This window comes from Arvicola amphibius, chromosome 5, assembly GCF_903992535.2.
Source record: "Arvicola amphibius chromosome 5, mArvAmp1.2, whole genome shotgun sequence".
Taxonomy (NCBI): Eukaryota; Metazoa; Chordata; class Mammalia; order Rodentia; family Cricetidae; genus Arvicola; species Arvicola amphibius.
In genome coordinates, this window is record NC_052051.1 from 49,927,983 (window position 1) to 49,944,805 (window position 16,823).

The 16,823-nt window shown below is 40.1% G+C and overlaps 1 protein-coding gene across 3 annotated transcripts in view; it reads left to right on the forward strand.

Annotated features, from left to right (window-relative positions):
- The window catches only part of Secisbp2l (SECIS binding protein 2 like), a 48,257-nt gene that overhangs the window by 699 nt on the left and 30,735 nt on the right, over nucleotides 1-16,823 (forward strand). For all 3 annotated transcript variants that reach the window (XM_038329349.1, XM_038329347.1, XM_038329348.1), the window contains exons 2-4: nucleotides 7,794-7,972; nucleotides 9,687-10,011; nucleotides 11,821-11,956. In XM_038329349.1, the coding sequence (XP_038185277.1) occupies nucleotides 7,794-7,972; nucleotides 9,687-10,011; nucleotides 11,821-11,956 (640 nt within the window). The remainder of the gene's footprint in view (nucleotides 1-7,793; nucleotides 7,973-9,686; nucleotides 10,012-11,820; nucleotides 11,957-16,823) is intronic.

Consider the following 16,823-nt stretch of genomic DNA (forward strand, 5'->3'; position numbering starts at 1 on the left):
CTGCAAATAGTTAATTAACTCGAATAAACGAGACGCCAACTCCCAAATTCCTGTATATGTTTGTGTGTAGTTAATGACAGTTTTGATTTTGAATCACACTCTTTTCAAACGAAAGCACAGCTTTCTAGTCTTGTAGGTTTTGTCGATTCTGTTTTTGAGACTTGCCCCTATTGTCCATCCTATGCCAGATCTCCTAGGGGCGATATTCCTGCCTCAGCACTTTCCACAGGGCCTTGCCACACGGACTTGAATTTAAAAAGGAAAGACAAGCTTCGTGAGAACACAAGTCTGTGTTTATTAAGGAGCACACAGTATCAGGAAAACTGGTGCCAGGCTGCTTGGTAAATACACAAGAGTATTCTGTTACAGCTTGTTGTAAATTTAATCAAGGCATTATTTTTGAAAGTAATTCCGAAAAAAAATCAGAGATTTCAAACTTGGACAAAAGGAAAGGACATTTCCTTGCATGTGGGTCTCTGATGAAAGGGTGGACATTCTGATCCTTGGTCGACACTCAAGAGCCAGTAATGCATATGTATGCTCACAGCTCCTTTCATCTTAGAGGAAATGTAATTACCTATTTCGATGGTAACATTTACCATAGCCCTCGACATGTGATTATCCCGAGAGCAAGTGCACTGGCTGTTTAGAGAGCATACTCCTCTGTCATCCCACAAAAACACCATCCACTAAACCTCTGAAAATCTAAGAGCTGGAAGAAAGCCGTGCAAAATTCTTTTCTCTCGAAAGCGTTTTTTTCCCTCTACCTCTTGCCTCAGCCTAGCCTGTAGTGAGAACGACTGAAGAGCATTTAGATGTCAAATTCCCATCACCCTCCAAATGTTTGGGTTTTTTTCCTTTTAAACCATTGTGGCTTATATTCAGAATTTCTGAAAACGCCTACAGCGTTAGTACTTAGAAGTTTACATAAGTTAGTTTTTGTTTTTATTTTTTAATTGTACTCAGTAATAGACGTGTTGCATTTCAAGTTAACCTAATTAATAAATCCTTGGAGGATTGCACAAGGGTAACTTAAATCTAAACACTGTGTCTGAAGGCATTCGTGCCATAGACTTTTAAAATTGCCGTTTGCACAAGCTCATTTTGTAAAAAGGTAAACCTTGTTTGTATATGCTCTAAGAAGTAAGCCATTGGTAATTAGTGCTAGATGTTTCGTCCTAATTGTAATAACAACTGAAGTCATCTTACAACCGTAAGAGCCTCTCAGGAGTATTCTCTCTTAAGTCAAAACAGGTAGCTCGGTTTTAACTGCCAGAGTTAGCTGTTACAAGAGCAGTTATACTTGACACGATGCATTTTCGTGTGTGTGTGTGTGTGTGTGTGTGTATTGGGTTGGGGAAGTAAATTGCATAGTGTGCATATAGAGGTCAGAGGTCAGGGTTGGTCAGATAATCACCTTACTTTCTGTGACGTGTCTTCCTAAACCCAGAGCTCACTGATGCAGCTAGACTGGCTGGTCAGTAAGCCCAAGGATCCTCCTGTTTGCCGGTCAGCGCTGGGATCACAGGCTGCTCTCTGCGCTGGGTTTCCCTGAGTCTGGGGATCTAAACTCAAGTACTCGTTCTCTCACTACAAGCACTTTAGGGACCAGGCCATCTCCATGGCCTCTTTAATAATAATAATAATAATAATAGTAATAATAATAGTAATAATAATAAAGTAAATCTTGTATAAAGGGATGTGAAGAATAAATCAAGGGATTCATTTGTTTATAAAGATTCAGTGTCTATTTTTAGGAAATCTAGGCATGTTTTGGAACTTTTAAATAAATAGCGAGCGTAGGAGTGACAGGACACTTGAAGTTGCAGACTGTCTTATATTGTCTCAGTACTCTACAGTCATCTTTAGTACATTAGTACAGTCTTCTAAAAGGATCTGTAAAAATCCCTGCTTATTCGCCTCTTTCACGCCTAAAACAAATGCCGTGAGTGCCATGACTTTGTGTAGTTCTGTCACAGCTAAGAATGTAAACCCGGGCTGGTGAGACGGCTGAGTTGGTGAGAGCACTTGCCACCAAGTCTGATGACCTGGGACCCACAGAGAAAGAAAGGAACTAGTTCCTGAAAGCTGTCCTCTCCACACCCCGTATACACATCACGTACACACATGAACATAATATAATAAAAATATACAGTTGTTTTAAGTGTTGAACTAATACCAGCACTCCAAACTAAATGTGTAATCAGTTTTCCACATGTGTAGGCTCCAGCCTTTGAGACAACCAGTAGTTCAGGGGAAAAGTTGAATCTGTACTAAACATGGACAGGCTTGTGTGCTTGTTGTGCCTTAAATAACACAGTGTAAGAGATCGTACTTAAACAGCCCTAGACGTCGGTATTTGTAAGTAGTAGAGATGGGTAAAGAATACACTGGAGGGCATGAGTGGCCTGTGTGTAAATACCACCCCCCTCCAGCAGCTAAGCATCCATGCCAGGTCTGTAGTGAGGGTCAAGGAACCTGTCCTGGACACCGAGGGACAACTGTATTTTATGTGTTACTGTAAAACCTTTATTATTCAGCCACACAACTTACGTTTTTATAGGAAGTTCACAAATATACTGTCTGTGCACACACATGCACATGTACACACAAGCATGCACACACATGCATATTTGATTTTTTTTTTTTTTGGTTTTGGTTTTTTTTTTTTTTTGGTTTTTCGAGACAGGGTTTCTCTGTGGCTTTGGAGCCTGTCCTGGAACGATTTTTTTTTTTTTTTTTTTTTTTTTTTTTTGAGACAGGGTTTCTCTGTGTACTTTTGGCTGTCCTGAAACTCACTCTATAGATCAGGCTGGCCTTGAACTCACTGAGATCCTCCTATCTCTGCCTCCCAAGTGCTAGGATTAAAGGCAAGTGCCACCACCGCTAGGCTAAATAATACTCTTAGGGAGTGTGTTCATTTAGAGAAAACATTTGGAAATTTAAAAAGGTATTTTCAAGTCTTTATGTCAAAAACAAAATAAAAAAAAAAACAACAGAATGAAAAGTCATTAGAAAAATATTAACTAAATATCAAAGGTCAAAGACAAAAAATAAATGCTAGGCTGTTAGGAAAGTAAAACCACATATCACAGGTGGAACCTATGAAATAGGACTGAAGTGCTCTGAGACAGATGTGCAGTCCTGAATTCTCTCTGTGTTACAAAGTTTAAACGGAAAATAAAATTATCCACCTAAGGCAAGACGTGGGGGGAGAAACTTTAAATAAAGCAAGAAAGAAAATAATGTAAAAGCAGAAGCTAATAAATTAGATAATATGAAAATTAATATTACATGTAAAATGATGACTTCAGGTTTCCTAGTCCTGTGGAAGTGTGTGGGTCAGGAGGTGAGTGGTCACTCTGTAAGTCCCTGCTGTTTTCCTCCGTGTGCTCCAGAGTTGAGCACTGACAGCTGCAGTCTGTCTTGGCAAGTGGTTTCCCTTGAGACAGCGCAGCCAGCAGGTGTCTGCTTCATTCATGTCCCCTGGAAGGCACTTATTTTATCTGTACCGGGGGTGTGAAAACGTACCTTAATGTCTGATGCATTTCACCTTAACATAGAATGTGGAGGCTTCCTTTGTTTCTTCTGGGGGTGTGCGGCACACACTCTGAAGCTTCACTGTGGGAGAATGTCTCATTATGTTCTCTTCAGTTTTGATTTTAGGTGGGTGTCACTTTTCTGTTGCTTAATCTGGGAGATTATTTGCATTCTCCCAGAGGCTTCTCTGAGGAGTTCAGAATGCATTCTCTGCTACGATGTGCTTTTGAGTGCTCTGTGCCTATGTCCTGCTCATCTTGGGGCGATGGCTTCCAGAGCTTTTACCGGTGTGATGGTCATCTAGACTATGTAATCCCAGAGCGGTCACCAATGAGCTCTCTTAAGGAGACTTTACCCTTTTATGTTATGATAACATCTTTGCTTTTCTAGATTATTTGTATAAATGTCATTATTGGCATTTGCTTTAATATGTACAAAATTCAAAATGAGTGAAATGCATAAGAATTTTCACAGACAGAATTAGATTTTTCATTAGTTTAGGAAATTGTGAAATAACTTATGAAAGATAGTTTTGCCACTGAGTTGGGTTTTTGAAGCAGACAATAAGACAGCAGTGGTTATACTGTTACTGTTACTTTATGTTTTTTATGTATATGATTGTTTTGGCTGCATGCATGTGTGTGCACATGTGCATGCCTGGTTCCTGTGGGGACCAGAAGAGGGCATTGGATCCCTCAGAGCTGGAGTTAGACAAGCATCCATGTAGGTGCTGAGAATCCAGTCTGGGTCTTCTAGAAGAGCAGTCAGTGGTCTTTAACTGCAGAGCCATCTCTCCAGCCATATTTACATTTTCTGTACAGTAAGGTACCAGTTCCTGCCTATAAAAATTGGTTTCTCAAAGTACAGATTATGAGAGGCTGGAGAGATGGCCCAGTGGTTAAGAGCTCAGAGGACTTGTCAGCACTCACATAGGTTGCGCCCAGCAGCTACCTATGACTCCAGCCGCACGCACCCTCTTACTTCACTTACCACACATAACCACGTGTAGTCACATATACATATAATTAAAAATGAAAGAACCCTTTAAGATATGTCTGTACAGATATATAGATCATGAGCTAGACGTGGTGCATAAACTAGGAGACAGTGAGTCAGGAGGGTCATGAGTTCAGACTAGCCTAGAAATAGTGAGACACTTTAAAAAATGGCAATAAAAATTAGTGAATAAAACATGGAAATTCAAACTGAGGAATAATGTTATATAAAGAAACTAGTCTAATTTTTCTAATTTTTGATTACTAATACTAAAAAGTGATAAGATTTCTATTTGAATTTTAAAGGATTATTTGCACTCAGCACTGCTTTGGGGGCTGTTGTTTAGATGATGGACAATAATTGAAGGTTTCAAAGTCACAATGAACAACTTCAGAGAAGATATAAAGTTGAAACTGTAGAGAAAGCTTGTCCGTCTGTTCCTTCTGGTGACATCTTCTGCCCATGCAGCTGTTGACCACAGTGGCTTCTCTCTCACTGTGCTAAGAACAAAGGGTCATTTCAATGTTTGTGAATTTTATTGTTGAACTTTGGTATTTAGAATTGCACTTAGAGTAGAAATCAGTACAAGCCTTAGTCTTCAAGGATGCATTCATGCGCGTGTGTGCCTCTGTGTGTGTGTGTGCCTGAGTGTGTGTGTATGCACATGTGTGTGCACATGTGTGTGCCTGTGAGTACACATCAGCTTTTGAACAAGTTACCTGGGATTGTAACACATGTTTATGTAAAACACAAATTAAGCTGTGTAGAGAAGTTTGTTGCAACTTTTGATCTGTATAAGAATTTGAATTTGTTGCAAAGTCGTAGATTAGGTTGTTTTGATTTTGATCGGGTTTTATTTGGGGGAGCACAAGAGAAGAGTCACGAAAAGTATTATTTAAAAACTGTTAATAGTTAATTACTCTTTTTTCATTGTATTTATATTCCTTACTTTATAAAAAACTAAAAAGTATTAGTCTAGATCTTACAATTCTTCAGAGTTCTTCCATGTTCAGAAGGACTCTGATTTATAAAAAAAATCTTATAAATTACATTTTAGTGTAATTAAAATAGTATTTTTCCCGCTTTTGTGCATGTGCATAAACTATATAAAACAAGTTTTTATTATCTGCATTGTTGGAAGTCAGCCTCTTTTTCCAGTTAATCATTTTTGGTATATTGTATATCAATTTTCAGTTCTAATGAGTGGCAGAGTGAGAATTGCCATCTCCCTAACACTTGAAGGTGTTTTGCCAGAGTTGTATTTCAGGAAACCGTCCGTAGTTCACAAGTAGGTGTTCTCGCTCCTTCAGCTTTGGCTGATGAGTAGTGTGAATGTCAAGTCCACAGTTCAGTGGGGAGGGAGGGGACCGAGTTAATAGACTGTGCTGTGCTGTGCTGATCTGTCTCCTTCCTCTGGTAACGAGCATTTCTCGTGTACACCCGGACTGTTGGTGGAGCATTTGGCTTTTCTGAGTAAAAGCTGGCCATTAAATCTTATCTTTTAATTTTCATACATTTTTATTACTTTTGTAAGAAAATAGACCTGTGTTTTTATGGGAACTTTTATTAAATATCACCTTAATGACCCTGGTTAGGACTACTTTGGTTTGCTTTTTGTTTGTTTGTTTTGTTTTTCTTTTCCTTCCTTTCTTTCTTTCTTTCTTTCTTTCTTTCTTTCTTTCTTTCTTTCTTCCTTTCTTTCTTCCTTTCTTTTTTTCTTTTTTTTGAGACATGATTTTTCTGTGTAGCCTTGGCTATCCTGGAACTCACTCTGTAGACCAGGGTGGCCTCTGACTCATAGAGATCCACCAACCTCTGCCTCCCAAGTGCTGGGATTAAAGGTGTGTGCCACCATCGCCAGCTAGGACTTATGTTTTTAAAGTAATTGTTTTCAGTGGTTGAAATGTTGACTTGCATTTCACCAACTTTGTTTTAATAAAAAGGTGTTACGTATTTTTTAGATTATAAATTTACATGGTTAACATTCTGATTTTGAGGACTGTACCATAGGTTGGTTGGTTGTTTTTGAGGCACGGTCTCTAGCTCAGGTTGGCATAGAATTAACTGATGACTTGGAACTTGAGGTCTTCCTGACTTTCTACCTCTCAAGTGCTGGGCTTCCAAACCTGCGCCACCATGTCTGATATATGTGGTGCTGGGAATTGAACCCAGGGTTTTGTGCTTGCTAGGCAAGTATTCTACTAATTGTGTTAGAACCCCAGTTGCTCCCCACCCCCTTTCTGGGAGATAGGGTCTTGTTATATTCCGGCTGACTTGGACTCCCAATTATACCAGGCTGGTCTCAGGCTCTTGGCAGTCCACCTGGTTCAGCCTTCTGAAGGCTAGGATTACAGGAATGAGCCACTGTGCCCACTTTATAGAGATATTTTCATGTTTCAGAAACTTAAATTTGTTAAATATAATATGCAGAAAATTACTAAAATCAATATACAATTTGATAACATGTTGGATGGCTTGTAGCTTCCTCTAAGATGCAGAACTTCCCAGGGACCCCAAGCTCCCCAGGTGCCTCTCCCCAGTTGCAGCCCCCCCTTTCCTGAGAGCATGTTCCTGTCCTGATAGTTACAGAGCTCATTTTCTTAATATTTTTTCATGTGGATATTTTCTCAAAGGGTAGTTTTTATATGGCTTTTAATTTTCTGGAACTGTATCATAAGAAAGATACTGAGGGGAGCAACATGGAAGTCTGTGTTAGGGTCACGTTAGCGTTTGGGTATCTACTGGGAGAAGTTTCTCTCATTTTTTCCCCTTTTTGTTTAACTGTGAAACATAATTTTCTCCTTATGTTTTTGACTCATCTTAGACATTTCATTGTAATTTAATGATACAAAACTTAATTTCCTGCAATGAACAGAAATAGACTAGTTTTTCAGTTACTCGAAGAAATGTAATTGTTCTCAGAGCTTGTGCCGAATGACTTTTCCCTCTCACAGAATTAGCAGAAAATACCATTATGTTTAAGGAGCTGGGTTTCTTACTACTACTGTACTTTTAGATCTGAGGTATGACTTCCTTAGAGTCTTGATTATTTTAGCAACTTGATTGCATAAGAAATGATTTCACTGCAATATTGTGACTTTTGCTAAGTCATTCCTTGTTTTCCTGGTTATTCGCTTACTTTAATGACATTGCCATTCATTCTGTGTGTTCTGTGAGTACTGTTGGCGGAGATTGTACGCACCAAACTTGTTTTGAGTGTTCATGTGTAACCCGTGCACTCTGTTTTCTCTTTGAAGAATGTTAAGCTTTCCGCTGAAGTAGAGCCATTTATTCCCCAGAAGAAGAATCTGGACGCATTTGTGCTCCCTATGGCTCTCCCAAATGATAATGGAAGTGTTTCTGGTGTTGAACCAACGCCGATCCCCAGTTATCTGATTACCTGCTACCCATTTGTCCAGGAAAACCAGTCCAATAGGTAATTGGTTTATTCTTTCTTTATTGGTGGGGATATAGAACTTAGCAAAGTACACTAATCTTTTTCTTTTGTAATTTTCAAACTTTAATCATTTATTTATATCTTTTTCAGAGTAAGGAAAAATATGTAGAAATTTGAAAGCTTGTCAACATGTATTATTTTCTTATTCTTTCTAAGAGGAAATACATTTTTCTGAGCATGCCATTGAAATATATTCCTGTATAGTGACCCAAGGGAGATATGAAATATAAGAAATCTTTTTTGAGATTAGATGCTTAATCTCATAACTGCCGGACAATGTCTGGCCCACGAAGACATTATTAGGGACAGGTGTTGGGGTGCTGTGGCTAAGTGTGTGCTTCTGCTGATTTCCCTAATCTAGCAAAGTCCTGGTAGCATCTAGGGTGGGACCTGTGCTAGTTGTGGTATGCATGCTGATCCTTCCAGACATCTAATGGTGCCCTTGTTGCTACAGTTCATTGTATTGACATATAGATGTACTTTCAGCTTGTTTCAAGTTATGTCACATACAGGAAATGCTATTTCTCAGCACTGTGGGAGAAATGGACGAGGCAGCTTTGGCTACACAGCTCTGTGCAGCCATCTGTGGGCTGAGGTCACAAGTATCTACACATCTGTAGCCCAGTGTGGCACACCATCGTACCAGGGCACAGTCTTTGTGAAATTCTGGGTGTGTGATTTATGAGGTCAGCAGACTCCCTTGGGAAATAGTAATGCCCCAGTGAAGGCTCTGAGTTTCTTACTACACACTGTTCAAAGTTAGGCAGACAGTAGGAGCTAAGAATCCTTCTCAGCTGAACTTAGACTTCACTAGAATCTTTGAGTCAGTTGTGTGTGGTGTCACAGACATGTAATCCCAGCACTGGAGAGGTTGAGGCAGGAGGATCATGAATTCAAGGTCATCCTTGAAGTCAAGGGTAGCCTAGCGTCCTGAGAACCTTTTTTGTTGTCGTTGTTATGATCACACTGTCAGATAATGTAGAACATTTTTTATAAACTAAACTTAATAATACTAGTTCTTTCTGTAACAAAATAGCCATGTGCAGTATGAGAAATTTAATTTGCCTTAATGTGAGGTAGTCATTAGGAATTCATGAGAAAGCCATCCTTCAGTTTAAGTAATTTTAGGATTTTGGTAGTCAGCTGCTTCTTCCGTTTTGCTTTGTCATTGCAAAGGTGAGGAAAAGGACCCCTTATTCCTTAACAGCAATTGTTGGAGAGAGGGCTTCTAAGACAAGACAGCATCTTGTGGGTGCTTTGTAGGAACTGAGTATCAGTGAGGTCTTCTTCCTGACTTCCTTGGACATGGGCCTTAAGTTGCCAAGGAGAGTAGCCTGGATGAGACCTGAATTGGCCTAATGATTAGGGGAAGAGGATGGCTATGTTGCAGATGCAGAAGCTAGGGGTTTCACTTTTTAGGCAAGCAGATCTTGAGTTTGAGAGGTTTGTAAGTAATAAAGGGATGTGGAATTCGGTAAGCTCTCAGGCTAGATCCCTCTATACTGTCATGTCCGTTGTTATAAGTGCAGGGCATCTCTTAAAATAGCAAAGACACATGATGGTATCCGTTTTGCCTTTTTCCCTAGAATTATTGTAAAGGCACTGTTCTGTATGTTTTTATTGTTTGTTCTGCTTTAATATTACTCTTGTACTTGTCAACGGATTTTTTTTTCTGTTTTGTTTGGTTTTACAGACAATTTCCTCTATATAACAATGATATACGATGGCAACAGCCCAGCCCGAGCCCTACAGGTCCCTACCTTGCCTACCCCATTATATCTGCTCAGCCACCTGTGTCCACAGAGTACACCTATTACCAGCTGATGCCAGCACCCTGTGCCCAAGTTATGGGCTTCTATCATCCTTTTCCTACACCTTACTCCAGCACTTTCCAGGCTGCAAACACTGTCAATGCTATAGCCACAGAATGCACCGAGCGTCCAAACCAGCTGGGACAGGCCTTCCCATTGTCCAGTCACCGGAGCCGCAGTGGTAACAGAGGGCCAGCAGTGCCAAAAGTGAGTGGCCGCTTCCTTTGTGTGTAGTTTTTAAATATGATATGTTGTTATACTAGTATAGATAATTTACTACTTGTGTCCGCTGGTCTTTAGTACTTAATTTGGTATAATATTCATCACTAATAGAAAGTGTTAAAGGCATATTATTTTAAAAAATACTTTTCCTGTGATACTTATTACCCTCACTCTTGATTGGTAATGTAAAGTCACCTTTATGATCATTCATAGAGTTTTACATAAACACAATACACAATTATTGCTAAATTATTTTTAATTTTGTTCTAAAACTGCAGTGATGATGCCAACATTAAGTGGATCACGTGGTTGAATGTTAATGTGCCTCAAGCTGTTTCAGTCTTCTGAAATCAGCAGGAGAGAGGGAATCCCTTCCACCTCAGTGTCTGTATTCTGAGTCATTAGCAGGAATAGCACTTTGTCACATAGTAGAGTAAGAAACAAGTAAGTGGTGAAGCCACTTCTGTTCACGGCCTCGTTTGACTTAAGTTGTAGGTATATATTGAAGATGCAGTGCAGGGCTCCCTGAAGTTTATCCCAGGCTGCTTTTCTACTGAGGGCTTTCGTCAAAGCTGTAGGAAACACCTGTTTATAGCCAACACCATTGAGCTCGTGGAGGACATTTCTCTGCTTTACTACTATGGAGAAGTATCGGTTTCCCGGTTTCCATTAGCTAGCTTCTTAGTAAGAAAGTCTTCACTGCCTTTTGGCATTTTTTTTTTTTTAGAAGTAGACATTTATTACTTAGAGGGGAGAGAGAGAGAGAGAGAGAGAGAGAGAGAGAGAGAGAGAGAGAGAGAGAGAGAGAGAGAGAGAGAGAGAGAGAGAGAGAGGAGAAGAGAAGGGAGAGAGACAGAGAAACAGAGACACACATGCACACGCCAAGAGAGGGCAGGAAGAGAAGGCTTTTGGCATATTTTTTAAAAATTAAAAACAAATAAGCAGCTGAGATTATTTTGAAGATATTTTTGTCTTGGTTCATGGAAATATAGTGGGTCAAGAGAACTCTTTGGGAGTGAAAGGAAATAGGTATAAAAAACAAGATCATAGTGAAGCTTGTAGCTTCCAGATGCTTAAAGGATGGAACTTCTCAGGACGCCTGCCCAGCAGTTCCAGTTCAGGAAGCTGAAGTTAAATTCTTAGCTCTGGTGTGTAAGGACTTGCTACTGGGAATAATCTTGTTTTTAAAATTTTAAAGAAATAAATCAGCCTTTTAATAGTTTCTGTTTGGACTCCAGGGTAGAAATATTTTACTCATCTTTGTTATGAGCCTAAATTTAGTGACAGGGTAACTTTTCATGCTTTTATTATCTTTTAAGATAAAAATGAGCCGGGCGGTGGTGGCGCACACCTTTAATCCCAGCACTCGGGAGGCAGAGGCAGGCAGATCTCTGAGTTCGAGGCCAGCCTGGTCTACAAGAGCTAGTTCCAGGACAGACTCTAGAAACTACAGGGAAACCCTGTCTCGAAAAACAAAAAACAACAAAAAAAAAGATAAAAATGCTTAGCCCTTCATATGGCATTATTAAAATCTTGTTAACGATCTAAAAAATAAAAATGAAAGTAAAAACTAAAATTACCTCAGATTTTACTAATCATAGTGTTAATGGTTGTCTAAAAAATATGTGTAAATGTGCTTATGGTACATTATTTAGCCTGTGGTATTTCTTAGTGAATAATTCCACAAAATCAGCTCAGAACCCCTGATTTATGGTATGTGTTTGGGTCTTTGTGTAGTGGATATGATATGTAATTTGTGTTTATTATATTTATTGTTTTTTTTTTTTAACTTAGCCACAGCTTTTACAGCAACATATAAAAAACAAAAGACCACAAGTGAAGAATGTGGCTACTCAGAAAGAAACAAGCGCAGCAGGTCCTGATAGCCGATCGAAAATTGTGCTTCTGGTAGATGCTTCCCAGCAGACTGGTAAGAAGTGGTCTGTTTGTTAATTTACTTGTTTATTCTTGCACAGGTAGGTAGATGTATGTGTGCTGACTCCAAGTTGATGCTTAGTGTCCCCATTAGTCGCCTTTCCTCCCTACATCCTCTGGCTGAACCTGGACTTGGCTGTCTTGGCTAGTCTGTCTAGCTAGCTTGTGCTAGGGATTCTCAGCTATATACTAAGAGCCTGTCTCAAAGAATATTGTAAGGACTGGAGAGATAGCTCAGTGCTTAAGAAAACTTACTGCTCTTGCAGAGGGTGGGAGAATGGCTCCCAGCAGCCGTGCCATGTGCCTCACAGCTGCCTGTAAATCCAGCTCCAGGGACTCTGGTACCTCTGGTCTCTATGAGCGCCTGCGCTTACAGGCATATTACTCTCCTGCACTAAATATAAAAATGAATTTTAAAAAATTGGTAAATGTCATAATGAAACTCATTAATACATATAAGTGATATGTGCTCATAAAAGCTTTTAAAAAGATTTTTAAAATCCCCCAGACAAGGTCTGGATTGATGTAGCTAAGGCAGCTTGTTGCTTTCTGTTATCCAAATTTTTCTGTTGGATATTTAGTTGTATGACCTTTTATATGTGCTTAGGTTCTTCAGGAGCAGAAAGGGGATCTGGGAATTAGTTAAAAGCCATCTGTTGATTGTCCAATGCTGTGTGATTTGTAAAGCTTAAAGCAGTGTGTTTGATACGCTGCCCTGCTTGGAGTAGTTACGGGGAAAGTCATGCGTTCCCAGTCTGTTCCTCCTCACTGGGACTCATTTCTGCATCATTTTGTAAACCTTAGCAAGGTTCTTAACAGTACTGTATGGGCCAGGCGTGGTAGCACACACTGTTTTGTTTTGGTTTTTTTTTTGGTTTTTTTTTTTTTTTTGGTTTTTCGAGACAGGGTTTCCCTGTAGTTTCTAGAGCCTGTCCTGGAGCTAGCTCTTGTAGACCAGGCTGGCCTCGAACTCAGAGATCCGCCTGCCTCTGCCTCCCAAGTGCTGGGATTAAAGGCGTGCGCCACCACTGCCCGGCCACTGTTTTGTTTTTGAGACAGGTTTTTTCTGTGTAGCCCTGCTAACCTGAAACTCATCTGCAGACCAGGCTCGCCTCAAACTCAGAGATCGCCTGCCTTGCCTCCCAAGAACTTTTTAGAGGAGAGTGCCATTATGCCTGCTTTTCTTCCTTCCTTCCTTCCTTCCTTCCTTCCTTCCTTCCTTCCTTCCTTCCTTCCTTCCTTCCTTCCTTCCTTCCTTCCTTTCTTTTGTGGTGGGGGACACACACTTAATCCTAGCACAAGGAGTCAGAGGCAGATCTCTGAGTGTGAGCCTAACCTGGTCACAGAGTGAGTTATAGGATAGCCGTCATCAAAAGGACAGCTTCCTGAAACATAAGAATTGGGAGTCATGATTTGAATAGATGGTATATGCTATAAGCATTTTCTTTTTTTAATTTTATGTATACGAATGACCCATCTTCATGCATACCAGAAGAGGAAATCAGATCCCATTACAGATGCTTTGAGTCTCCAGGTGGTTTCTGGAAGACCAACCAGTGCTCTTAACAGCTGAGCCATTTCTCCAGCCCCACTATTAACATTTTCATTCCTTAGTTTGTTTTTAACTTCTGAATATTACCTGGCAACAATAAGAAATAAAAATTACTTAGTTTTGTAGAAGCAGATCTTTCCACTTATAGCAAATTTTTACTTTTGAACAAGCCCGTATTGTTATGTATTAAGGTGGCTAGAGTCTAAAAAGGGAGCTGCAAGGTGGCTCAGCAAGTGAAGGGATTTGTTGTCACACTGAACAGCTTGAGTTCGAGTCCCCGAACCTACATGGTGATGAAGAGATCCAGTTCCCACAAGTTGTCCTCAGCCCCACACTCAGGGCCACACACATATACACACATAAAATAAATAGATAAAGTGTAAAAACACAGTTGTCTGGATACTAGATAACAGGCAAAGGTCAGCTGCATTCCTGTATGTCACAAACAAGCAGGTTTAGTGAGCAGCAACAGCAATTTGGAGTTTCTGAAGTCCAGGAGTTTGTCTACTCAAGCTTAGAGGTACATGAGGGGACCCTGAGATTGTTGTGTGAGACCTTAGGAAACCTGATGATCAGACACTAGCGCCCCTGCAGTTAGTCTGCAGTTCAGTTGCAGTTAAAATCACAGGAGGAAGTTTTGGGGAACTCAGCAATGTATTCTAAAATAAAGGAGCAGTGATCTGCGAAGGGCTCTTTGTGCATTAAAGCTTAGAATTAGCTTTAATGCTTTTGTTTTGTTCGCTTTTTCTTGGTTTTTCGAGACAGGGTTTCTCTGCAGCTTTAGAGCCTGTCCTGGAACTAGCTCTGTAGACCAGGCTGGCCTCGAAATCACAAAGATCCGCCTGCCTCTGCCTCCCGAGTGCTGGGATTAAAGGCGTGCGCCACCACTGCCTGTCTGTTTAATGGTTTTTAAGTAAATTAACTTCTTTAACAATTCCATCCATGTATGCAGAGAATTCTGTTGCCCTCACTCCCATGGTTATGTTCTCCCACCCACCCAGTGTGCTCCATCTTCACCTTACAAATTCCTTCCCACATTGCTGTTTTTCTCCAGGTTTATACTTTCAATGTAGTATATAAGAATCGAACAAGAACCCAGAAACACATGCATGGAAACGACAAGGATAGCATTGGAGGCCCCTAATTTATACCCCATTCAATTGACTGCAGATCGACTAAGACTTAAATGAAAAAGAAAGCCAATGAACAAAGAGAATGCAGACACTCCTTTGTGGCTGCCTGGCTGCAGAAGAGGATCATTTCCAAAATTAAGAATTTTAATTTAAAAGAATAAGCTTGGGAAAGCTGTTATTATTTATTTATTTTACTGTGTCTAATAAGAAAAGATTAGTAAGAGTAAGAAAATTGGTGTACTATCCTTGGAACTTGGGCGTAAGGGAGCTGGAACAATTTTGGCTTTAGGGATCTTTCTTTTGATGTAGTTAATCCATAATGGGTGTGTCCACATGAAGCTTCCCCTTTTAAAGAGATGTAAATTTATTATAGTGCAGGAAAAATACCAGAACCTTCCTAGTGTCAGAGGTGACAGTTCATAAATACATGGGGTGCTCCTCCATAGAATATATGAAGCCATCTTGCAGTAAAGTATGAGAACTTGTCGTAACACAATGACATAATATTAAACAACACAGCTCCAAATTGTATGAGTCAGTTGTGAGGGAGGGATTGAAGGGAGAGGGCTCAGCAGTTAAGAGCAATTGCTGCTTTCCCAAAGGACCTGAGTTCAGGTTCTAAATACCTATGTTAGGGACTCACAACTACCTGTAACTCCATCTCACGCAGACACATACACAGAAATCAACAAGTAATAAAATCAGTTACTTAAAATTGTGAACTAATGGAACTATAGAAGAAGGAAAAGTTGTGAATTGAGGTGACTGTAACAAGTTTTTTAGAAATGTCTTAATATTTGTGAAATTAAAATAGACATCTCAGCCGGGCGGTGGTGGCGCACGCCTTTAATCCCAGCACTCGGGAGGCAGAGGCAGCCGGATCTCTGTGAGTTCGAGACCAGCCTGGTCTACAAGAGCTAGTTCCAGGACAGGCTCCAAAAAGCCACAGAGAAACCCTGTCTCGAAAAACCAAAAAAAAAAAAAAAAATAGACATCTCAGAGGAAAATTTGCAGAAGTTAACCTAAAAGTAAAATTAATCAGAATTGCACAGAAGGAGAACATTAGTAGCTAAAAACATCAGAAAAGATTCTTGACCTCATTATTAAATACAAAGTACAAATTAAAACCCATAATAAGCCACCTTGTCTATGCAGCAGATTGGCACAAGCTACAGCTGGGGAAGCAGTGTCAAGTTGCTGTGTGTGTGAATCACTGGGCGTGCTGTAATACTGCTGTTGGAATGTAGGTTGTTTTAACCACTTTCAAAATGGTTTAGCATAATCAAGTTTGAATCTTTGTGTCCTGTACAACCTATTCACGTTTGCCTTACAGAAGTGTCCATGTGCACACGTTTGCTGTCATATGTCTCAGACTTAGTTTTCATTGAGTTCTTCCTTTGACAGTTTCATGGACATATAACATACATTTTGATTGTTATGCACCTCTGCTTCCAATCAACAGTGGGTTGTTTATTTTTTTAAAGATTTATTTATTTATCATGTATACAACATTCTGCCTCAATGTATGCCCTCACGCCAGAGGAGGGTGCCAGATCTCAATACAGATGGTTGTGAGCCACCATGTGGTTGCTGGGAATTGAACTCAGGACCTCTGGAAGAGCAGCCAGTACTCTTGACCTCTGAGCCATCTCTCCAGCCCTTGTTTGTTTATTTTGAGATGCTCTAACCACGTAGTGGAACTCAGCTCTGCAGACCAGGCTGGCCTTGAACTCACAGAGAAACAGCCAAAGCGTACTGTGAATGGTAGAAAGGATGAGTACATTGGTATGTCCTTGCAGAAGCAGTTTGTACTACAGTGGCATTAATTAACTAGAGTGCCATACAGCAGAATCTTAAAGCTGGTGTGGAAGTATCCTAGAACCCATTTTGTAGACCAGGCTGGCCTCACAGAACTCACAGAGAGCCACCTACTTCTGCCTCCCAAGTACTGGGATCAAAGGCCTGCACCATCACTGCCCAGCTGACTTCTTTTTTAGAAATACAGAAATCTATGGAAAATCTTTACAGAAAAGGGAATGAAAATTAAACATAGGTAGTGGTAACGGAAGAGGAAGGTAGGCTGGTGGGGCACGCATGGTGACATTGAAAGACTCGTGATGCTTTCTTTCTTAAGTGGCTGGTGATTTTAGTATTTTATGACATAAATATTTTATTTT